Source organism: Bubalus bubalis, chromosome 6 (assembly GCF_019923935.1).
Source record: "Bubalus bubalis isolate 160015118507 breed Murrah chromosome 6, NDDB_SH_1, whole genome shotgun sequence".
Taxonomy (NCBI): Eukaryota; Metazoa; Chordata; class Mammalia; order Artiodactyla; family Bovidae; genus Bubalus; species Bubalus bubalis.
In genome coordinates this window covers 103,217,715-103,242,150 of record NC_059162.1, presented here as the reverse complement: position 1 = coordinate 103,242,150, position 24,436 = coordinate 103,217,715, and the positions used below count along the sequence as shown (strand labels likewise).

The following is a 24,436-nucleotide window of genomic DNA, read 5'->3' as shown; positions in this document are numbered from 1 at the left end:
GCACATGCACACATACCACTCAGAAAGTACGGTTCAGTTTATGTTTTTAAAAGAACACTGGCGGCAGTGCGGGTAACAGATGAGAAGGGACTAAACACGGAGGTGGTGCAAGCCGTGCTGTTGCTACGGTCCAGGCTGGAGATGATGATGAGCTAGCAGAGCTGGGGACACAAATGGCAAAAAGGGGCGCGAGATGCGCTGCAGGCTAGAGTGGAAGCACGTGCGGAATAGACTCACGATGGCGGAAGAGGGAGGCTCAAGGGTCACTCTCGGGTCAGTAGCCCGAACCCAAGTGTGGGTAGTGGCATCCTTTACTGAAGTCAGGAAGACTAAGAGAAGGACAGTTTTGGAGATATGGGCAGAATCCAGGTGTTCCACTTTGGCGTATATTGGCGTAAACGTGGTATTTTTAAATCATGAGAATGAATCTGGAGAGAGAATGCGTCACTTTGAAGGCAGGCCTAGAATAGCCCACTAATATTTAGAAGTTGAGTTCACTCGAATAGTCTAAGAAGAAACCAAGAAGCAACAGCAGTGGTGAATGAAAACCAGGAGAGGTGGGTATCACAGACTAGGAGAGGAGAACTTTCTGAGATGGAGGAAGGAACTGCTACTAATAGGTCAGTTGCCCAAGGGACTTAAATTCTGGCAGTGGGAAAGGCAGTACTGCCCCTGGCAAAAATAGCTTCATGAAGTAGTGGGATTGAAAGCCAGTAGACTGGGGTAGGAAAAAAAGGATGGAAACTATTTAGATCACACATGTACAGAAACTCTTAGGAAAATTCCTTTGTCAAGCTGCCAGCAGCTCCAGAGAGGTAACCAGCCACATGACACTGGTTATTTGTCAGCTCTTGGGAGAGACTACATTTCTTTGAAAGCTGCTTATTCTGGCTCACATCCACATTCATCCCATGCTTATTTTTGTCACTTGTCTTTATTACCCACCTCTAGATCAAAATTGAACTCAAGCAGACCCAGGAAAAGTTATTAGACAGCTCAAAGATGTGCTGTTCACTCACGGCTGACTGGAAGCACTGTCAGCAGAAAATCAGGGAACTGGAGCTGGAAGTACTTAAACAGGCTCAGAGCATTAAATCACAGAACAACCTGCAGGAAATGCTGGCTCAGGAGAAATCTAAAGTTGCTGATGCAGAGGACAAGGTAATTATCCTCACACTTAATAAATATCATGCCCTGGATACTACTACTGAAATTCTGTTTCCCTGAGGATTTTAAGAAATAGATAGAGTGCAAACGATAAAATTCTAGGGTTTTTTTTACTCTCCTAAGCTTTCCTCTTTTGATGTCACCTGTTCCTACGGTTCCAGTAAATCTGAGATTAAATGACTTTCATTATATACTTTCAAATTTTAAAGGACTTAGTCTCCTGTCACTTGGATTGTCTATTTATTTGATTTTTAGTTTGTAATTTTTGGAGGGATAGGTATTGTTAAGAAATGAACCCTTGTGAAATGTTGCCCCTGCATTTTAGCCTGTCGAACACCAGGTGGCAGTAGTATGTAACACGCGCACATTTTCTTCCTGGGTTTGTCTGAGAGTCAAATCTTATGTAAAAAATAAATCATTTCATCAAACCACATAAATGTAAAGCAAACATCAAAATTAGATGATAGCAATCTGTCTTAAACTCAAAAACTCAATGTTGAGCTAAAGAAGCCAGCACAAAAGAGTTCATACTATGTAATTTCATTTATATGAGGTTTAAGAATAGACAAAACTAAGCTATGGTGATGGAGAAGGCAATGGCACCCCACTCCAGTACTCTTGCCCGGGAAATCCCATGGATAGAGGAGCCTGGTAGGCTACAGTCCATGGGGTCGCGAAGAGTCAGACACGACTGAGCGACTTCACTTTCACTTTTCACTTTCATGCATTGGAGAAGGAAATGGCAACCCACTCCAGTGTTCTTGCCTGGAGAATCCCAGGGACGGGGGAGCCTGATGGGCTGCCGTCCATGGGGTCACACAGAGTCGGACACAACTGAAGCAACTTAGCAGCAGCAGCAGCATCAAGCTATGGTGATAGAATAGTGGATATCCTTATGAGGGGGACATGAGGGAATCGTCTATGGTGCTGGAAGTATTCTTTATCTTAGACTGGAAGTGGTGGTTATGTAAGTAAAACTTCACTGAGTATGTGCAAGTTGTGGGCATATTGTCATATGTATGTTATTACTCCATTAAAAAAGTAACTGGCAAAATTGATATAGATTAGTAAAATTTTAAAATTTAGACAATATAAATATTGGTACTGGATTTTGTGCAACAGGATCACATATTCTGACTGCAGTTGGAAGAGTAAACTAGTATAGACACTTCAGAAAGCAATTTGGCATTAGTATCTAGTTAAGTTAAAGATGTATATATACCATACAACCAACCCAACACTTCTACTACTAGGCATAAAAACTAGGGAAATTCTACTGCATTCTGCTGCACACGTGTATCAGGATGCAAGATGCATGCTCAGTCACTTCAGTCATGTCCGACTCTTTGCAATTCCATGGACTGTAGTAGCCCTCTTGGTTCTTCTGTCCATGGGATTTTCCAGGCAAAAATACTGGAGTGGGTTACCATTTCCTCCTCCAGGGGATCTTCCCCACCCAGGGATTGAACCCAAGTCTCCTGTGTCTCCTGAATTGCAGGCAGATTCTTTACCACTGAGTCACCTGGGAAGCCCCAGTATTTGTTTATATAAACATAAATCAATTTCTAGAAGGGTGGACAAGAAACTAATAACAGTGATTACCTGTTTGGTGGAGGAAAACTGGAAAGAAGGCAATATAAGAATGGAAAGGAGATTTTGTAGCTTAGTTTACCCACACACACTAAATTATGTGAACACATTGCATATTGCAACAATTAAGTAGTTTAATTTTAAAATTAAAATAAATCTTGTCACACTCTTCAGATGAGATTTTTATGTTAGTACTACTGTTTGCTATCTATATGGTATTTCCCTAATTGGAAAATAAGTCACACTTAAAGTTTTATTTGTAAACTCTTTTCATTTAAGATTTTGGATCTGCAGCAGAAATTAGAACATGCTCATAAAGTCAATCTGACAGACACTTTTATTTTGGAGAAGAAGCAATTAGAGGAAAGGATAAAAGAAGCAATAGAAAATGAAGCTAAAATAAAGCAACAATATCAGGAAGAACAACAGAAGAGGTAAGAGGAGCAAAGATGTCATTTTTCTGTGGGCTAACCACCCCTGAGTTTATGAGCAGTGTCAAGTTACCACTGCATTTCCTCTGTGTCCCCACTGAAGTAAACTCAGTTACAAAACTGCATATATGTGTGTGTGTGTGTGTGTGTGTGTGTGTATGTATGTACGTGCTAAGTGGCTTCAGTCATGTCCGACTCTTTGTGACCCTATGGACCGTAGCCTGCCAGGCTCCTCTGTCCATGGGATTCTCTAGGCAAGAATACTGGAGTGGGTTACCATGCCCTCCTCCAGAGCATCTTCCCAACCCAGGGATTGAACCAGTATCTCTTACATCTCCTGCTTTGGTAGGTGGGTTCTTTACCACTAGCACCATCTGGGAAGCCCCACATCTATACATGGTGATATATATATATGTGTGTGTATGTGTGTGTGTGTGTATATACACACACACACATATATATATATACACACATATACATATATATATATACATATACATATGTATGTATCACTATATTCTGATTGTTTATTTTCTTGCTTGCCTTTCATACTAGAGTGTGGAATTTTCAAGGGCAGGGATTATGTCTTGTTCTGGAACATGCTTGGTGCACCAGTAAATCTTGAATGAATGGATTGCCTATGAAATATGATCCCCTGGGATCTGCTTTTCTAATTCTTAACATGATTGGCACAAAAATGCAGACTAGAATGCGGTTGCTGTTTTGTATTTATCAGCTGATTTTCTTTAAAGAAGATCCAAGTACTTTATATGCATCTTAATCATTAACAAGCTGATAGTAGTTAACAGCTGTCATGTTTTTTTCTAGAAGAGTTTTGATTATTATTAGGATTCTTATTAAAATGATCTTATATACCCTAAACTTCAAGTCATGGGCATATTGTCATATGTATGTTACTACTCCATAAAAAATGTAGCTGGCAAAACTGATAAAGATTAGTAAAATTTTAAAATTTAGACAGTATAAATATTGGCACTTCGGTGGCACTCAGAACATGTGTCTTAAGAAAGTACTTAGTAGTTTTAACTACTGAAAGATATATAGCCATTCCCATAAATTGTTAAGCTCAGAAGCTTTACTTTCAGCTCTAATTGAAACCCCTAGTATAGGACTTCCCTGGAAGTACAATAGTTAAGACTCCATGTTTCCACTGCAGGGGTTGCAGGTTCGATCTCTGGTCTGGGAACCAAGATCCCACATGCTGCGCCTCAGCACAGTCAGAAAAGAAAAGAAACCCCTAGCGTAGAGCCCAACACTCAGTAGCTGCTTAGCAAATATGTTGATCCGAATGTTTGAGTATGTGAATAAATGAATGTTTGAGTGAATAGTGAATTCACTCAGGTCTCACTGCCGCTTCTACCAAGATGACACACTTCTCCTGTTTTACTACAGCTAGTTCCTGAATAAACTACAATAAGTATACCTTTTAAAGCACTGCTCACAAAGTTAGAGAAAGCCCTAGGGCAGACATACAATGAGGCAAAACAAAAATAATGAATGGCAAACAGACTTCTAAGGGACAAATAGTACTATGAGCTCCAGGTTCAAGAGAACCCAAGGAAGCTTGCCGCAAGGTGTGTGTGCTCACTCACTCAGTCATGTCTGATTCTTCGCAACCCTGGGAACTGTAGCCCGCCCAGCTCCTCTGCCCATAGAATTTTCCAAGCAAGAATACTGGAGTGGGTTGCCATTTCCTACTCCAGGGAATCTTCTTGACCCAGGGATTGAACCTTCCTCTCTTGGGCCTCCTGCACTGGTAGGTGGATTTTTTTTTACTGCTATGCCAACTGGGAAGCCATGTAAAACACATATAGTTTACAGTAATTTTAAAATTTCTCTTTGACACGTACTGCTTAAATAGAAATATGTTTAATATCCAAATATTGTGCTTTTCCATCTATTCTTCTGTTATGGATTTATGGTTTCATAATATTAAATGGTTGTATAGCATTTTGTTACACAGCTATATCATAATTTGTATAAAATATTTTTAAACTCTTTGCTGATATAAAATATTTTGTAATTAATATCCTGACACATGGGGCTTTCCTGGTGGCTCAACAGTAAAGGATCCTCCTGCCAATGCAGGTGGATGTGAGTTAGATCCCTGGGTCAGGAAGATCTCATGGAGAAATGGCAGCCCACTCCAGTCTTGCCTGGGAAATTCCTTTGACAGAGGAGTGGGCTACAGTCTGCGGGGTCACAAAGAGTCAGACACATCTCAGTGACTTAACCACCGCCACCACCATGCTGACACATAAGACTTTGCAACTATAACGAAGTATGAGAAGGGTTATACTAAAGGAGATTTAGTATGCTCAGGTAACACATAGCAGGGACACCTAATTTGGTCCAGGAAGCTCAAGAAAGCCTTCCTCAAAGAAAACTATGTAAGTTGAAAGTAAAGTACTTGTTATGGGAAAGCTAATTAGAAAATATCAGGTAAAGGAAGACCTGGAAGAGGAGGCTAGGGACAAGGTTGGAGTTGCAGGGGATTAATAAATGTGGAGGATGACTTGTTTTGGGAAGTGAAAAATTTTCATTTTGCCTGGAACAAAATGTTTGGGGGGTAGAGGAAGTGGCAAGAAAATGGAGCTAGAAAGGTAAGTTAGCTCACAAGTCATATTAAAGAATTTGGGGGAATTCCCTGGTGGTCCAGTGGTTAGAACTCCATGCTTTCACTGCCAAGGAACCCAGGTTCAATCCCTGGTTGGAGAACTCAGTTCAGTTCAGTTCAGTCGCTCAGTCGTGTCCGACTCTTTGCGATCCCATGAATCGCAGCACACCAGGCCTCCCTGTCCATCACAAACTCCCGGAGTTCACCCAAACTCATGTCCATCGAGTCGGCGATGCCATCCAGCCATCTCGTCCTCTGTCGTCCCCTTCTCCTCCTACCCTCAATCCCTCCCAGCATCAGAGTCTTTTCCAATGAGTCAACTCTTCGCATGAGGTGGCCAAAGTATTGGAGTTTCAGCTTCAGCATCATTCCTCCAAAGAAATCCCAGGGCTGATCTCCTTCAGAATGGACTGGTTGGATCTCCTTGCAGTCCAAGGGACTCTCAAGAGTCTTCTCCAACACCACAGTTCAAAAGCATCAATTCTTCGGCACTCAGCCTTCTTCACAGTCCAACTCTCACATCCATACATGACCACAGGAAAAACCATAGCCTTGACTAGATGGACCTTTGTTGGCAAAGTCATGTCTCTGCTTTTCAATATGCTATCTAGGTTGGTCATAACTTTCCTTCCAAGGAGTAAGCGTCTTTTAATTTCATGGCTGCAGTCACCATCTGCAGTGATTTTGGAGCCCAAAAAAATAAAGTCTGACACCGTTTCCACTGTTTCCCCATCTATTTCCCATGAAGTGATGGGACCAGATGCCATGATCTTTGTTTTCTGAATGTTGAGCTTTAAGCCAACTTTTTCACCCTCCACTTTCATCAAGAGGCTTTTGAGTTCCTCTTCACTTTCTGCCATAAGGGTGGTGTCATCTGCATATCTGAGGTTATTGATATTTCTCCCGGCAATCTTGATTCCAGCTTGTGTTTCTTCCAGTCCAGTGTTTCTCATGATGTACTCTGCATAGGAGTTAAATAAGCAGGGTGACAATATACAGCCTTGACGTACTCCTTTTCCTATTTGGAACCAGTCTGTTGTTCCATGTCCAGTTCTAACTGTTGCTTCCTGACCTGCATACAGGTTTCTCAAGAGGCAGATCAGGTGGTCTGGTATTCCCATCTCTTTCAGAATTTTCCACAGTTTCTTTTTTTTTTTATTCTTTTTTTCTTTTTTATTGGAGTATAGTTGATATATAATGTTGTGTTCAAGTATACAGCAAAGTGATTCAGTTATACATAAATATATATATTTCTTTTCAGATTCTTTTCAATAAAGGTTATTACAAGATATCTTGTGATCCACACAGTCAAAGGCTTTGGCATAGTCAATAAAGCAGAAATAGATGTTTTTCTGGAACTCTCTTGCTTTTTCCATGATCCAGCGGATGTTGGCAATTTGATCTCTGGTTCCTCTGCCTTTTCTAAAACCAGATTGAACATCAGGAAGTTCACGGTTCACGTATTGCTGAAGCCTGGCTTGGAGAATTTTGAGCATTACTTTACTAGCATGTGAGATGAGTGCACTTAGATCCCACAAGTCCAAAAAAGAATTTGGACTTTTTCTTAAGAGTAAAGGAGAACTTTACAGCAGTGTTAACACATGTGCATTAGTATCAAGTGTTTGTAACTGACAGCCCTTTATTAAAGCAAGGAGATGAAGGGATTCCAGTCATAAAACAGTGTGGACAAGCACAAGGACTATAGAATTCAGAATTAGAGGCTTACCTCCATCTTGCTGTAGCTGTGCAACCTGGAGCAAGTTAATTAAGCCTCTCAGTGCCACAGCTTCCTCTGTGGTGGTGTTGTTCAGTCACTAAGTTGTGTCCTACTCTTTGTGACCCCATGGACTGCAGCATACCAGGCCTCCCTGTCGTTCACTATCTTCTGGAGTTTGCCCAAGTTCATGTCCATTGAGTTGGTGATGCTATCCAGCCTTCTCATCCTATGCCGCCCTCTTCTCCTTTTTGCCTTCAGTCTCTCCTAGCATCAGGGTCTTTTCCAATGAGTTGGTTGTTGGCGAGTTCCCTTCCTCTGTGAAATAAGGACAATTATTTCTTATTAGGGTAGTTTTTGAAACAGAGAAAACTAAGAAAAGCTTCCATCACAAAGGAGATTGCTTTGATGTTGGCCCATTATGGACCGCTACTTTATCTCACTGAACAAAAACATTCCCCTGTGCCCAGTCTAACAATTTTAGGTCAAAGAGTTTCTTTTGCAAAGCTTTGCAATTCAAAATGTGATTTAATATACATTAATTGCCTTAAGGAAACTCCTAGACCAGAATATGAATGAGCTCCAGAAGCAAGTGAAAATCTTACAGGAAAAAGAGAGTCTATTGGAAATGACCAGTGTTCAGCAACAAATCAAACTTCAGCAACAAAAGGCCCAACTTGAAGAACTGGAAAATGAAAAAAGAAAATCTGATGAGGTAAGAAGACAAATAGGTATGCTTCTCAGTTTTCCTGTTCCCTTAGACCTAAGTAATAGTTAATAAGACCTAATAATTCTTGAATGCCTAGCACTGTACCCATTAAGTTTAGTTAGGATTCAGACAGGGAAGCAGAATCTACTTTAGCTATTTCAAGCAAGAAGGAATTTAACAAAAGGAATACATGCTTACGAAACTGTTGGAAGGGAGAGGTAGGGGTGAGTAGGTCAGCAAGAACTGTTGCTAGCTTTCAATAAATCCACATGTTCAGAAACCACAACCCTTGTAGGAGATTAGCAGGAACTCTCCCAAAGCCCTTTCAAAAGTTTCCCTCTTTCATCTACCTGATAGTGTTACCAGAAACTGGATTTGCCTCTTGGTGGGTGTCAAGCCAAGAGACACAGCCAAGTCAATAGATCAGGAGAAGAAAGGATTTATTTGCAGCAAGTGAAAACACCAGGGATCTTTCCCAAAGCAGTGTCTCCTCAAACAGCAAAATTGGGGAAGTTTTAAGCTAAGGATACCTGGGTATTTATGAAGGAGCTTGAGCAAAGGAGAATTCAGCATAGAATTGGGGCAAAGGTCCAGAGTCCAGGCTTTAGTTGATAGAAGTCATGAGGGTCAACATCATCCTTCTGTCCTCCACCTAAGCGGGGCCTTAGTTCCTGCCGAACTCAAAGACATGGATCAGACTGCTATGTATTTCCCTTGAGGAGGAACTAGCGCTAATTTTACCACTGAACTATTGTTTCTTGACTGCTTTTGCTGCACTTCTTCACTTCCCTTAAAATCATTAACTACTGAGACCTGTTCAGGGACAAGCATTGTGGCCAGGTTTAGATCACAAAATGGAGTAAGCCAAAACTGTCTTCTCTTATGTCAAGAAATGATGCCTGGTTCTTTCTCTGGAGACTCCCTGCCCTGCCGGCTTACAGTAGCACAAGAGAAGCATGGTGGCTCTTCTGTGCTCTCCCCCACGCTTTCCAGACTGTGTGCACGTGCCTCTGATTGGCAGAAACCAAACTGAAACCCTGCTGTCAAGGGAGTTTGGGAAATGTCATTTTCAGACTTCCAATCTTGCAGCACATGGGGAGAGCTTAGAAAAGTAAGGGTCCTGGTGAGCAATGTCACAGTCTACTTTGTATAAGCAGCTTCCATCCAAACCCTTTTACCCATATTCAACCTTATAAATGACAAGAATAGTATGCTTCCACTGAGTAGAATGCACTGTCACTCATGCAAATGAAGGTGAAACAGCACAACTCAGATTGGGGCTTGAACCCATTGTCTTAATTGAGATCACACACGTGTTCTCAGGACTTAATGAAACTCAGGTTCTTCTGTCTTGTCTCAGAAAGAATTCAGTGAGAGACAAAGTGATAGGTAAGAAGCGGATTTATTTAGAGAGATACACATTCCATAGGTAGACTGTGGTCCGACTCAAAAGGCCAGAGTGGCTCTGAAAGAAACACACTCCACAGGCAGAGTATGGACCATTTCAGAAGGCAAGAAGTCCAGAAATATGGCATAGTTAGTTTTTATGGACTGAGTAATTTCATTGTAGGGAACTGGAATGCAAAAGTAGGAAGTCAAGAAACACCTGGAGTAACAGGCAAATTTGGCCTTGGAATACGGAATGAAGCACGGCAAAGACTAATAGAGTTTTGCCAAGAAAATGCACTGGTCATAGCAAACACCCTCTTTCAACAACACAAGAAAAGACTCTGCACATGGACATCACCAGATGGTCAACACCGAAATCAGATTGATTATGTTCTTTGCAGCCAAAGATGGAGAAGCCTTATACAGTCAACAAAAACAAGACCAGGAGCTGACTGTGGCTCAGATCATGAACTCCTTATTGCCAAATTCAGACTTAAATTGAAGAAAGTAGGGAAAATCACTAGACCATTCAGGTATGACCTAAATCAAATCCCTTATGATTATACAGTGGAAGTGAGAAATCGATTTAAGGGCCTAGATCTGATAGACAGAGTGCCTGATGAGCTATGGAATGAGATTTGTGACATTGTACAGGAGACAGGGATCAAGACCATCCCCATGGAAAAGAAATGCAAAAAAGCAAAATGGCTGTCTGGGGAGGCCTTACAAATAGCTGTGAAAAGAAGAGAAGTGTAAAGCAAAGGAGAAAAGGAAAAATATAAGCATCTGAATGCAGAGTTCCAAAGAATGGCAAGAAGAGATAGGAAAGCCTTCCTCAGTGATCAATGCAAAGAAAGAGAGGAAAACAACAGAATGGGAAAGACTAGAGATCTCTTCAAGAAAATTAGAGATACCAAGGGAACATTTCATGCAAAGATGGGATAAAGATGTCGATAAAGGACAGAAATGGTATGGACCTAACAGAAGCAGAAGATATTAAGAAGAGGTGGCAAGAATACACAGAAGAACTGTACAAAAAAGATCTTCACGACCCAGATAATCACAATGGTGTGATCACTGACCTAGAGCCAGATATCCTGAAACGTGAAGTCCAGTGGGCCTTAAAAAGCATCACTACAAACAAAGCTAGTGGAGGTGATGGAAGTCCAGTTGAGCTATTTCAAATCCTGAAAGATGATGCTGTGAAAGTGCTGCACTCAATATGCCAGCAAATTTGGAAAACTCAGCAGTGGCCACAGGACTGGAAAAGGTCAGTTTTCATTCCAATCCCAAAGAAAGGCAATGCCAAAGAATGCTCAAACTACCGCACAATTGCACTCATCTCACATGCTAGTAAAGTAATGCTCAAAATTCTCCATGCCAGGCTTCAGCAATATGTGAACCATGAACTTCCTGATGTTCAAGCTGGTTTTAGAAAAGGCAGAGGAACCAGAGATCAAATTGCCAACATCTGCTGGATCATGGAAAAAGCAAGAGAGTTCCAGAAAAACATCTATTTCTGCTTTATTGGCTATGCCAAAGCCTTTGACTGTGTGGATCACAAGAAACTGTGGAAAATTCTGAAAGAGATGGGAATACCAGACCACCTGATCTGCCTCTTGAGAAACCTGTATGCAGGTCAGGAAGCAAGAGTTAGAACTGGACATGGAACAACAGACTGGTTCCAAATACGAAAAGGAGTACATCAAGGCTGTATATTGTCACCCTGCTTATTTAACTTCTATGCAGAGTACATCATGAGAAACACTGGACTGGAAGAAACACAAGCTGGAATCAAGATTGCCGGGAGAAATATCAATAACCTCAGATATGCAGATGACACCACCCTTATGGCAGAAAGTGAAGAGGAACTCAAAAGCCTCTTGATGAAAGTGAAAGTGGAGAGAGAAAAAGTTGGCTTAAAGCTCAACATTCAGAAAACAAAGATCATGGCATCTGGTCCCATCACTTCATGGGAAATAGATGGGGAAACAGTGAAAACAGTGTCAGACTTTACTTTTTTGGGCTCCAAAATCACTGCAGATAGTGATTGCAGCCATGAAATTAAAAGACGCTTACTCCTTGGAAGGAAAGTTATGACCAACCTAGGCAGCATATTCAAAAGCAGAGACATGACTTTGCCAACAAAGGTCCGTCTAGTCAAGGCTATGGTTTTTCCTGTGGTCGTGTATGCATGTGAGAGTTGGACTGTGAAGAAGGCTGAGTGCCGAAGAATTGATGCTTTTGAACTGTGGTGTTGGAGAAGACTCTTGAGAGTCCCTTGGACTGCAAGGAGATCCAACCAGTCCATTCTCAAGGAGATCAGCCCTGGGATTTCTTTGGAAGGACTGATGCTGAAGCTGAAACTCCAGTACTTTTGCCACCTCATGCGAAGAGTTGACTCATTGGAAAAGACTCTGATGCTGGGAGGGATTGGGGGCAGGAGGAGAAGGGGATGACAGAGGATGAGACGGCTGGATGGCATCACTGACTTGATGGACTTGAGTCTGAGTGAACTCCGGGAGTTTGTGATGGACAGGGAGGCCTGGCGTGCTGCGATTCATGGGGTCGCAAAGAGTTGGACAGGACTGAGTCACCGAACTGAACTGAATGATGGGAAGATGAGTCCAACCATTTTGGAGAAGGGGCAGAATTGGGCCATACCCACTGACCCCTTTTTGCCTTTTATGGTTGGCCTTGGAATGGTCTGGCACCTGTGGGTGTATCACTTACCTAATTACAGTGAGCATATAATGAGGCTCAAGGCCTAGTGGAAATTAAATCTTCTGCCATCTTTTTTTTTTTTATTTTTTTTTATTTTTAAACTTTACATAATTGTATTAGTTTTGCCAAATATCAAAATGAATCCGCCACAGGTATACATGTGTTCCCCATCCTGAACCCTCCTCCCTCCTCCCTCCCCATTCCATGCCTCTGGGTCGTCCCAGTGCACCAGGCCCAAGCATCTAGTATCGTGCATCGAACCTGGACTGGCAACTCGTTTCATACATGATATTATACATGTTTCAATGCCATTCTCCCAAATCTTCCCACCCTCTCCCTCTCTCACAGAGTCCATAAGACTGTTCTATACATCAGTGTCTCTTTTGCTGTCTCGTACACAGGGTTATTGTTACCATCTTTCTAAATTCCATATATATGCGTTAGTATACTGTATTGGTGTTTTTCTTTCTGGCTTACTTCACTCTGTATAATAGGCTCCAGTTTCATCCACCTCATTAGAACTGATTCAAATGTATTCTTTTTAATGGCTGAGTAATACTCCATTGTGTATATGTACCACTGCTTTCTTATCCATTCATCTGCTGATGGACATCTAGGTTGCTTCCATGTCCTGGCTATTATAAACAGTGCTGCGATGAACATTGAGGTACACGTGTCTCTTTCCCTTCTGGTTTCCTCAGTGTGTATGCCCAGCAGTGGGATTGCTGGATCATAAGGCAGTTCTATTTCCAGTTTTTTAAGGAATCTCCACACTGTTCTCCATAGTGGCTGTACTAGTTTGCATTCCCACCAACAGTGCAAGAGGGTTCCCTTTTCTCCACACCCTCTCCAGCATTTATTGCTTGTAGACTTTTGGATCGCAGCCATTCTGACTGGTGTGAAATGGTACCTCATAGTGGTTTTGATTTGCATTTCTCTGATAATGAGTGATGTTGAGCATCTTTTCATGTGTTTGTTAGCCATCTGTATGTCTTCTTTGGAGAAATGTCTATTTAGTTCTTTGGCCCATTTTTTGATTGGGTCATTTATTTTTCTGGAGTTGAGCTGTAGGAGTTGCTTGTATATTCTCGAGATTAGTTGTTTGTCAGTTGCTTCATTTGCTATTATCTTCTCCCATTCTGAAGGCTGTCTTTTCACCTTGCTAATAGTTTCCTTTGATGTGCAGAAGCTTTTAAGGTTAATTAGGCCCCATTTGTTTATTTTTGCTTTTATTTCCAATATTCTGGGAGGTGGGTCATAGAGGATCCTGCTGTGATATATGTCAGAGAGTGTTTTGCCTATGTTCTCCTCTAGGAGTTTTATAGTTTCTGGTCTTACGTTTAGATCTTTAATCCATTTTGAGTTGACCCTAATCATTTCAACCAGTGTTTGTCATATCTTCAACAGTTATGTCATTCTTTTAAAGGTTGTGCCCTGCTTCCTGTTTCCCTGATACACGTAACTTCTGAAAGTCCCAGCAGTATCTGTGGTCATTTTTGGATAATGTAATTGCTACTTCTTCACTCTCAATCCACATGGATATACTAACTTTAAAAACTTAATTACAAATTAACCAGCAATAATACAATAAATTAACTACCAATAAACGTGTTTTGGGATATAGGTTTGAAAAGCCATTCCTATTCCAGCTCTTAGTTTCTTTCCCATATTCTGGCTCCGAGAGAGACCACAGCATATTTCAATCACTGGTTGAAGGTTTAGACATCATCTTATAGGACAACACAGGACCTCAGAAGATGTTGTCACCTGGTCGGCATCATGCCTACATCTTCCATAGGTCTTTCCACTGTTTTGCAGTTTTGGGGGTTTTTTTCCCCGGATAGTAGGATATATGATGAGAGCAATGACTGAGACTTTGTTTCACTTCTCTTACCTTAAAATGATTTTCTTGTTCAGGAACTATGCCAAGTAGTAGTATATCACAACAGGAAATGAAGAATTTGGAAAGCCCACAGATGGTAGTCCTGGCAAAAGCACTGTGGACAGAGAAAGAAAATCCATGTCTAAAATGAGTGTCTCTTTCACTGAGGACAAATTGTTGTTCTCTCCATGGTGGAAGAGGTCCAGTATAATAAACTTACTATCCGGTGACTGTCGCCACCCCCCACCCCCCACAGTGGATGGTCCCATATCAATAGCTCAACACTGATCTTTGCTTTTGGCAAGTTGAGTAGATTAGCCTTAGTAACCCCTTGTCCACTTGTACATGAGCCCAAATGAGTGAGCACATAAAGGATAGAAAAAGAGGCTAAGTGACATCTACAGAATGTACTGTTTTTTTTCCACTTGATTATTGAGGGCCACCTCTTCTGTAGAAGCCCTCTGCTGTGGAAAAGCACATGAGGCACATATATGTTCACACTCTAGGCTTGTGCTGTCTAATATTGTGTCAACTAGCCACTGTGGCTATCTAAATTTAAATTAAAAATTTAGTTCCGGAGACATACTAGGCACGTTTCATGTGCTCAGTAGCTGCATGCAGCTAGTGACCACCCTGCTGGAGAGTGCAGGCACGGAACACTTCCACCGGTAGGACACATTTCATCAATCTTCCAATATTATTCTTTCCAAATCCCTGATCATCTGGCCAAACTATTAGAAACTTCCTGTGAGTTAGCATCGGTCCCTGCCTCTGGATGCCTCTCTTTCCAGGCAAAGTGAACACAGACTTTGCCCACTGAGATTTCCCTTCCCACTGGTCTGAAGGACCACCCCTCAGTTGGGGCTGTCATGCCGCAGCAGCCCTATTTCAACTGGTTGCCATATTTTGTACAGAATCATAAGTACATCAGGCCAAAATTACTCTTTCTCGGCTAACTGGTAATACATAACTCCCCTTGAGGCCATAGGTTTGGGTTGAGAGAGGTGGTGATACAATAGAAGTAAGTATCACTTGCTCATGCAGCTTGCTTAGTATTTTCCATAGCATTTCTGTTTGAGGACGGAGTACTACTGCCCATGCCCAACTCAATGCTCAGTGGATAATAGAACACCTCGTTTCAGGAAGGGCAGCTCAGGTTACTCGACCCTTTCTTTCTTGTGGCCAACCATGAGAGGTGATTAAGAGGAGAGATGACTCTCCTCCCAAATCCTAAGATTAAACTAAAGCTTTCCAGAGGCTCTGTGTTGTTTTCTCATCTGCCACAGAAACTTGGGGCAAATTTGGGTCTGCTGGATCATAAAGCCCAAATGGCAAAGCAGTTTGCACCACAGCCTGGCACAGCGTGGCTCTTTGTCTTGCTTTGGGCACCACTAAAACCTGACAGACTTGATGGTTGCTTGATAAATGGGCTGAAGGAACAAAGGTGGTATTAGTTGATTCTAGACTCAGAAGAGGCTTTCTAAGAACCTGGCCTCTTCTATCATCAATAGCCCTCATGCCTCAGGTTGGAAAGCCAGCAAGGAGAATCTGCTCTTCCATATTGTCTAGGCTGACTGCACACTCAAGAACTGGGAAATTCACAAACTGAGGAGCTTCACAAACCCACTAGACCCATTGTGAAACCTATATTGAGCCAATGAGTCTCTGCAAACACACTCTAAGACACTGTGTTTAAACTCCCATTTTCCACCTTACTTCCTCAAGTCCCCACTCTGAATTCTGAACCTCAGTTGCATTTTGGGTTCCATGGTGCTAGTGCTGACTGAGAACCACTGGACTGTATGTAGTTCCCCCCAAAGCTACATAATCCCCTTTCTCCAGTTCCCTGTCACCTGGGTAAAAGGCCACAGATCCCTTTGGGAAAGGCTTGGGAGAGGATCACATGCTCGTGCAGTGTCACACACCAGGTTCTTCCTGAAGAAAACCGGGCTAAAGGACCCTGGGTCTGAACTGGCTCAGGTCTGAGGACTGAGTAAGAGGCCATTACTCTCTGTTGTTGTCATTCAAATTGGACCTCTTAAAAATACAATGCAAGTAAAACTTTAATAGGCTGTTCATGTATTTTAGTTCTGTAATCACTGTGATCAGTTAAGTACAACCAGTGATTGCTACGAGTCTAGCCATTTGGTTTTGTCTCCGGCCCTATTGTCTCATAGCAGTACTAATGCCCACCTTGTATTGGGGATTAAGCTTGACTTTTGACACTCGGCAGTAGCATCACCCCCCATCATAAAATCAGGGCTCAATTCCAATGTTTGCATCTCTCACTGTCATCCTCACTGGAGAGTGTTATGGAGCATTTCAAGGAATCTGGTACTCACCAGTGTATTTGGCAAAGTCTTTGTGAAAGGAATGTCTTCTGAGTCATGTGAGGATCATGATGAGTTGGGTGAGCAGGTTACCTATGGTAAATCTACTCCAAACTTCCTATCTACTTAAGACTCTGGATTCTTTCCTCTTAGTATGGCGTTTGAATATCATTTAACCCTGGTCACTGTAGAGTCCAACTTTCAGTCCACCAGCCAAGCAAACTATTAAAGTCACTTTAGATTTTTAAATTAACACATTAAACCTTGAATCTCTGTAAGTGTATCCATCAGGTCAGTAAATTCAGCCTATTCAACATTATATTCCTTTCTCCCTAGTATATATAAACACCCTTGGAATACAGTCCTATGTATATTCCTCAGGTTTCTGCCAATTTAACATCATAAAATCTTTCTACTCTTTCAGTATGTCAGTCCTCCTAGGTCAGTGACTATACTCAACTCCTTTTCCCCAGGATGTGCTGGGACCTGACTCTCATTGTGGGATTCGAGGCAAAAACAAGCAGTGGTGGTGGCATAGGGGTGGCTCTTAAGAACAGCGGGTATCATTGCACAGGTAAATGCCCCAGGTGGAGTCAGTAAAGTCCTGGAGACAAGGGTGCTTAATCTCCTGAGACAGTAGGACTGCTTATGCTGATAAGAGGGGCTCAGGAGGGTTTTGAGGCCCAGGGTGCTTAAGGTTATTGGGATCCTGTCAGATGTTCTTGTTCCCAGTTCTCAGATTTCCATGTTTTCCAAATAAAACTCTATTTTTCATATAAGAGATCTAGCAAGGCTATGAAGTCAACTTGTGCTTGCAGTTCTGCAACCTACTTGATGAAATTTGGATTTGGATTTTGGATATATTGACCTGCTGCCTACATGAAGGAAGTGCACTGGGTTTCTGAATATGCCTTGTTCCAGTAATCAAACCCTGCATTGGCCATTTTCTCCTCTAGGGCTCATTAACTTGGTCAGATGTAGCTAACCACCCCACACATCTTAGGGTTGTCAGACTTTTTATATAGGCTTACACAACTGCAGGAATCACAAGTCAGGAAAAGGAGCTACGAGCTTTCAGAAATTCTGGAGGCGCAAAAATCACAGGAAGCTGCTATGGTTTCTGTAAGCCTTTTTTAGCAGAAAGGCTTTGCCCATTTACATTCTCTCAAACATCACACCTTTCTTCACCAGTGTATTCTCATTTTTTAAAATGTTTTTCAGCATCTCAAGAGCAACCAGGAATTGTCAAACAAGCTGTCTGTGTTGCAGCAGGAGAAGAAAGCTCTATGTGAAGAAAATGAGCACCTTTTGAAGCAGTTTGATCTCCATGTGAGGTAAACAAAAATAAGTTCCCCTTAGAAGAAGACTGTGTAGAGTAAAGCTCATTCTTAGAGAGCCAGCTCCTGAGATCAGCAGGGGATGCTCACCGAGGTGACTTTCCAAGAACACCACACCATTGTCCTTCCTTCCCAGAAGCTGTACCTACCGGGCTTTTTCTAGGGTGGAATGGGGCCTTATTTCTTCTCAAGAACCGGAGGGGGAAGGCAATTGCTATTTCTTGAGCTCTAGTGGTATCTAACATCTTGCTCTTTCCCAAATACATCCCTCTGACTTGCCTTCAGGCTTTTCCCCTTCACACGCTGTCCTCAGTCTGAACCATGCTCTTCCATTTCAACTCTTCCTTCTCAGACAAGCCTTCCTTGACACCTTCAGCCTGGGCTGGATGAGGTGCTCACTCTTTGTGTCCCTATAGCCTTTTGTACGTGACTATCTGTGATTCTTGAAGAACTCACCATGTTGTTCTGAAATAATGTGATTCACACCTATCTTCCTCACTAGACTATAGGTTTTAAAGGACATGGGCCACAGTCTTATGCATCTTTTTACCCACAGTCCCTGGTATATAGAAGGTGCTCAATAAAAATTTGTGTTCCCAGGCTTCCTGCTCTTTCTTCCATTCCCTGGTCATCATCCCACCAGATTCCTCCCACTCTCCTCCTCTCTCAAGTCTAGCATGGTAGTTCAGAGTATGGACTCTGGACCATATTGCCTGGGTACAATTCCTGGTTCTACTAGGAACTAGTTGTGTGACCTTGGACAAGTTACTAACCTCTCTGTGCCTGAGATATCTCATCTTTAAAATGAGCAAAATAGCCATTACTTTCACATAAAGTTGTTGGGAGAATTAAATGATGAATAAATAAATGTAATAGAACAGTGTCTAGCACAAAGCTGATATTCAATTCAGTTCAGTCACTCAGTTGTGTCTGACTCTTTGCAACCCCATGAACCGCAGCACACCAGGCCTCCCTGTCCATCACCAACTCCCAGAGTCCACCCAAACCCATGTCCATTGAGTCAATGATGCCATCCAACCATCTCATCCTCTGTCGACCCCTTCTCCTTCTGCCCTCAATCTTTCCCAGCATCAGAGTCTTTTCCAATGAGTCAACTCTTCGCATGAGGTGGCCGAAGTATTGGAGTTTCAGCTTTAGCATCAGTCCTTCCAAAGAAATCCCAGGGGTGATCTCCTTTAGAATGGAATGGTTGGATCTCCTTGCAGGCCAAGGGACTCTCAAGAGTCTTCTCCAACACCACAGTTCAAAAGCATCAATTCTTCGGTGCTCAGCCTTCTTCACAGTCCAACTCTCACATCCATACATGACCACAGGAAAAACCATAGCCTTGACTAGATGGAACTTTGTTGGCAAACTAATGTCTCTGCTTTTTAATATGCTATCGAGGTTGGTCATAACTTTCCTTCCAAGGAGTAAGCATCTTTTAATTTCATGGCTGCAATCACCATCTCAGTGATTTTGGAGCCCCAAAAAATAAAGTCTGACACTGTTTCCACTGTTTCCCCATCTATCTGCCATGAAGTGATGGGACCAGATGCCATGATCTTAGTTTTCTGAATGTTGAGCTTTAAGCCAACTTTTTACTCTCCTCTTTCACTTTCATCAAGAGGCTGTTTAGTTCTTCTTCACTTTCTGCCATAAGGTTGGTGTCATCTGCATATCTGAGGTTATTGATGCTTCTCCCAGCAATCTTGATTCCAGCTTGTGCTTCTTCCAGCCCAGCGTTTCTCATGATGTACGCTGCATAGAAGTTAAATAAGCAGGGTGATAATATATAGCCTTGACGTACTCCTTTTCCTATTTGGAATCAGTCTGTTGTTCCATGTCCAGTTCTAACTGTTGCTTCCTGACCTGCATACAGGTTTCTCAAGAGGCAGGTCAGGTGGTCTGGTATTCCCATCTCTTTCAGAATTTTCCACAGTTTCTTGTGATCCACACAGTCAAAGGCTTTGGCATAGTCAATAAAGCAGAAATAGATGTTTTTCTGGAACTCTCTTGCTTTTTCCATGATCTAGCGGATGTTGGCAATTTGATCTCTGGTTCCTCTTCCTTTTCTAAAACCAGCTTGAACATCTGGAAGTTGATGGTTCATGTACTGCTGTTATTATATCTACTTATTTTTAGTTTTCTTCTATGACCCACTTCTCTGCTTCTAGCTCTGCACCCCTCATTCTATTGTTTCTTTAGGTTGAAGTTTCTTATTCTCTTATGTTTTCACTTCCTATGTTGATGGTAGTAATAATGATTTGAAAACCACTTTCTGCTGTATAGTGGAAAAATCTTCAGTCATTCATATTGAGTATCTTGCTTTATCATATCACTGAGAAATATAGAAACATGGAAAGGAATGTGTGTGGCTCAGCTCATATTAAAATAACAAATCTAAGACTAGAACTCAGCCCTCTGCTAACCTGCACAGCGCTCTTCCCACTTAGTATCTGCCGTTAGAGGGAGGGGAGGGCATCCACAGAGCCCATGGTGTCTCACAGCAGTGGGTCCAGAAAGGCCAGGCAGGAGCTCAAGGTCTCCCTCTGTCAGGACCAAGATGCACCTTCCTGTCTTGGATCAGGAACCACCAGCATGTGCACTGACCACCTCAGAGCCAGGGATCCCAAAATGGATTCTCAGTGGAGATGTTTTACATTCTGCTGATCATGTAAGCACATTCCTGCTCTTTAACCAGCCTCGGAAGCATAGCCTGCTCGGGGTCTCAGTCTGATCTGGTATAAATCATTAATCTCACTGTTATCAATAAACAATGCTGATAGTTGGTGCAAACTGCCATGAAACTCCAGACCTGTGGTTGCAAAGCAACACTGTTTTAATTGGTATATTTCATTCCTGGACCACTGGTCAGTGCCAAGCAAGAACTTTCACACAACAGTTCAGGCCTGCTGGATTCAACCCTCTAACATAGCCCTGATTTAGTTAAGAATTACCCACTGGTCCTGCAATTGATATTTTTATGCAAAATAACTTAAAACCACTTTTGTACTTATATTTTTCATTTTAAAAAATTATTTTTACAAATTTCTAGGTGTAGAATTACTAATCCAAAAGCTGGAGCTATGGATCTCAAAATGTATTATCAAACATTCAGAAGCATCCTACCAAAATTTTCTGCCATTATTGTGTGAGAGTAGAAATTTCACTACATCTGAATTTGTATTGGGTGCTACTTTTATGGGGGGAGGGCTCTGATGAAATTTTTCCCAATGCTCTTTCTTTTAACTGAGGTATAATTTACATATACACAGATTTTTAAATGTACAATTTGATGACTTTTGACAAATGTATATGCCCACTAAGCACAACCCCAATCAAGATACAGAAGATTTCCTTTATCCCTGACAGTCTGTTCCTTTTTTACCGTCAGTCTATATCTCCTGTTCCCTCACCTCCTCCCAGGAATCTACTCTTCTGATTTCTGTCTCTACTAGAATGGAATTATACTACATGTAATCTTTTGTGCCCGACTTCTTTTGCTCAGCTTATTCCATTAATTTTTATTTTGGAATAATTCCATTCAATTGTTTTTAATGATCAGTTATAGTCATAAATTACTTGTTATTTTATTTTGAATTTCTTTGATGGCTAGTGAGTCTGAATAGTTTTCCATATTATTAGTCCATAGTCTTTAGAACAGTGAATCCTAACCCTAGCTGCACATATGTGGGCCCCAACATAGATTAATTAAATCAGAATCTGTGAGGATAGAGCTTAGGGATCAATATTTTTCTAAAATCATCCCCATGTGATTCTGATGGGCACCTAGGGAAACTACAGCTTTAAGAAAGAAAATGGAAGGAATTGTCAAAACTCTAGGTTCACTTTTTTTTTCATTCCCCTGATCCTACTCCTGACCTTTATAAACAATGCTTAATTTTTTTCCCCATATTTTCCCAGCTACTCTTCCAGAGGAACAAATTCCTTGCCATTTTGAAATAAAAATGAAGGAAAGACCATCTGGTTTTACTTAAACATAAGCCAAAGTTGTCCTGAAATTTTAGAACATGAGTATTGTGCTGTCTTATCATGCATGCAGTTAACCAAGCCAACCATAAACTTAGAAAATCCACATGTTCTTTGGCAAGTTGGCCAGCAGGACTTCTGACCAAACTGGTAGGTGTGCCAAATAGTCAGCTAGCTATTTGGGAAGGTTCTAAGCTCTCATCAGCCTCACTGCATCCATGTACTTTTCATACCATGTAGTACTTCATGGGAAATAGATGGGGAAACAGTGGAAACAGTGTCAGACTTTATTTTTCTGGGCTCCAAAATCACTGCAGATGGTGACTGCAGCCATGAAATTAAAAGACGCTTACTCCTTGGAAGGAAAGTTATGACCAAACTAGATAGCATATTCAAAAGCAGAGACATTACTTTGCCAACAAAGGTCCATCTAGTCAAGGCTATGGTTTTTCCTGTGGTCATGTATGGATGTGAGAGTTGGACTGTGAAGAAGGCTGAGCACCGAAGAATTGATGCTTTTGAACAGTGGTGTTGGAGAAGACTCTTGAGAGTCCCTCGGACTGCAAGGAGATCCAACCAGTCCATTCTGAAGGAGATCAGTCCTGGGTGTTCTTTGGAAGGACTGATGCTAAAGCTGAAACTCCAATACTTTGGCCACCTCATGTGAAGAGTTGACTCATTGGAAAAGACTCTGATGCTGGGAGGGATTGGGGGCAGGAGGAGAAGGGGACGACAGAGGATGAGATGGCTGAATGGCATCATCGACTCGATGGACATGAATTTGGGTGAACTGCGGGAGTTGGTGATGGACAGGGAGGCCTGGCATGCTGCAATTCATGGCGTCACAAAGAGTCGGACACGACTGAGCAACTGAACTGACTGACTGAACTGAGTACTACTGGAAGAAGCCTGAATATCTAGCAATAGGAGCTAGTTAGGTCAAGTATTGCACATTCACTTGATGGAATATTATACAGCTGTAAAAGATGGTGGCCATGAACATTAGAAGCAATATGAGAAAATGCTTGTGATACAATAAATGAAAAGAGCATAAAATAATTTTAACAGGGTTTAAACAGAAGATACTTATGAAAAGAGTGGAAGGAAATACAACAATATCATAAAATAGATCATATGGGAGTTGGGTTTTTTCCCAAATTTTTCTATAATTTATCATTTAAAAAATAAATAAAATTTTTTATTTTTATTAAAATTTTTAGGCCGAGGCGCCGCGCCCGTTGGCGGAGACAGCTGCGCGTCGAGGCCCGAGTGGCCCGGCCCAGCCCGCGGCGGCTCCGCATTAGTCAGTCATGGGGCGGCCGCCCAGAGCCGCCGCAGGGGCGGCGGGGCTCCGGGCTCGGGGCTCGCGGATCCCGCTGAGCCGGCCGCGGATAGCGAGCCTGCCGCGAAGGCGACGGAGGCGGACGCGGGGCGGCGGCGGGGGAAGCGGGAGCCGCCTGGGATGTTCAGTCATGAAACGGGTCCGCACGGAGCAGATCAGATGGCCGTGTCCTGCTACCTCAAACGCCGGCAGTACGGGGATGCGGGCGGCCCGCTGAAGCAAGGCCTGCGGCTGTCGCAGAGCACTGAGGAGATGGCTGCCAGCCTCACAGTCCAATCGGAATCTGGTTGTGCCAACATAGTGTCCGCAGCCCCTTGCCAGGCAGAGCCCCAGCAATATGAAGTACAGTGCGGACGGCTGCGGAATTTTCTCACTGATTCTGACTCCCAGCACAGCCATGAAGTGATGCCTCTCCTCTACCCTCTCTTTGTCTACCTCCATCTCACCCTGATCCAGAACAGTCCGAAGAGCACAGTGGAAAGCTTTTACAGCCGCTTCCATGGAATGTTTCTGCAGAACGCCAGCCGGAAGGATGTTATCGAGCAGCTCCAGACCACTCAGACCGTCCAGGACATCCTGTCTAACTTCCGGCTGCGAGCCTTCCTGGACAACAAATACGTGGTTCGTCTGCAGGAAGACAGCTATAACTACCTTCTCCGCTACCTCCAGAGTGACAGCAACACCGCGCTGTGCAGGATCCTCGCCTGGCACATCCATCTGGACGTGCAGCCCGCCAAGAGGATGGACTACCAGCTCTACGCCAGTGGTGGCTTCTCCCGCGGCGAGGGCGGCGGCCTGGAGCCCACCGACATGCCAGCGCCCATCCTGCAGAATAAGGCCGCGCTGGAGCTCCTGCAGGAGAGCATCAAGCGTGTCAAGGACGGCCCCCACTCCCTCACCACCATCTACTTCTACGCCTTCTACAACACGGAGCAGCTGCTGAACACTGCAGAGGTCTCCCCGAACAGCAAGCTGCTCGCAGCAGGCTTTGACAACTCCTGTATAAAACTGTGGAGTCTGAGTTCCAAGAAGTTAAAGTCTGAACCCCATCAAGTAGATGTGTCCCGCATCCACTTGGCTTGTGATTTCCTAGAGGAGGAGGATGACAACGCAGGCACAGAGATGAAGGTCCTGCGGGGACACTGGGGGCCAGTGTACAGCACCAGGTTCCTCGCGGACAGCTCGGGGCT

At 42.8% G+C, this 24,436-nt stretch overlaps 1 protein-coding gene across 6 annotated transcripts in view; it reads left to right on the top strand.

Moving 5' to 3' along the window:
* CCDC30 (coiled-coil domain containing 30) overlaps nucleotides 1–24,436 on the top strand; it is a 141,533-nt gene that overhangs the window by 99,350 nt on the left and 17,747 nt on the right. For 5 of the 6 annotated variants that reach the window (XM_044945156.2, XM_044945159.2, XM_044945155.2 and 2 more), the window contains 4 exons: nucleotides 952–1,161; nucleotides 3,037–3,191; nucleotides 8,093–8,255; nucleotides 17,796–17,908. In XM_044945156.2, coding sequence (XP_044801091.1) covers nucleotides 952–1,161; nucleotides 3,037–3,191; nucleotides 8,093–8,255; nucleotides 17,796–17,908 — 641 coding nt within the window. Of the gene's footprint in view, nucleotides 1–951; nucleotides 1,162–3,036; nucleotides 3,192–8,092; nucleotides 8,256–17,795; nucleotides 17,909–23,124; nucleotides 23,422–24,436 lie in introns of those variants that run through there. The other variant, XM_044945160.2, reaches the window with a different exon arrangement.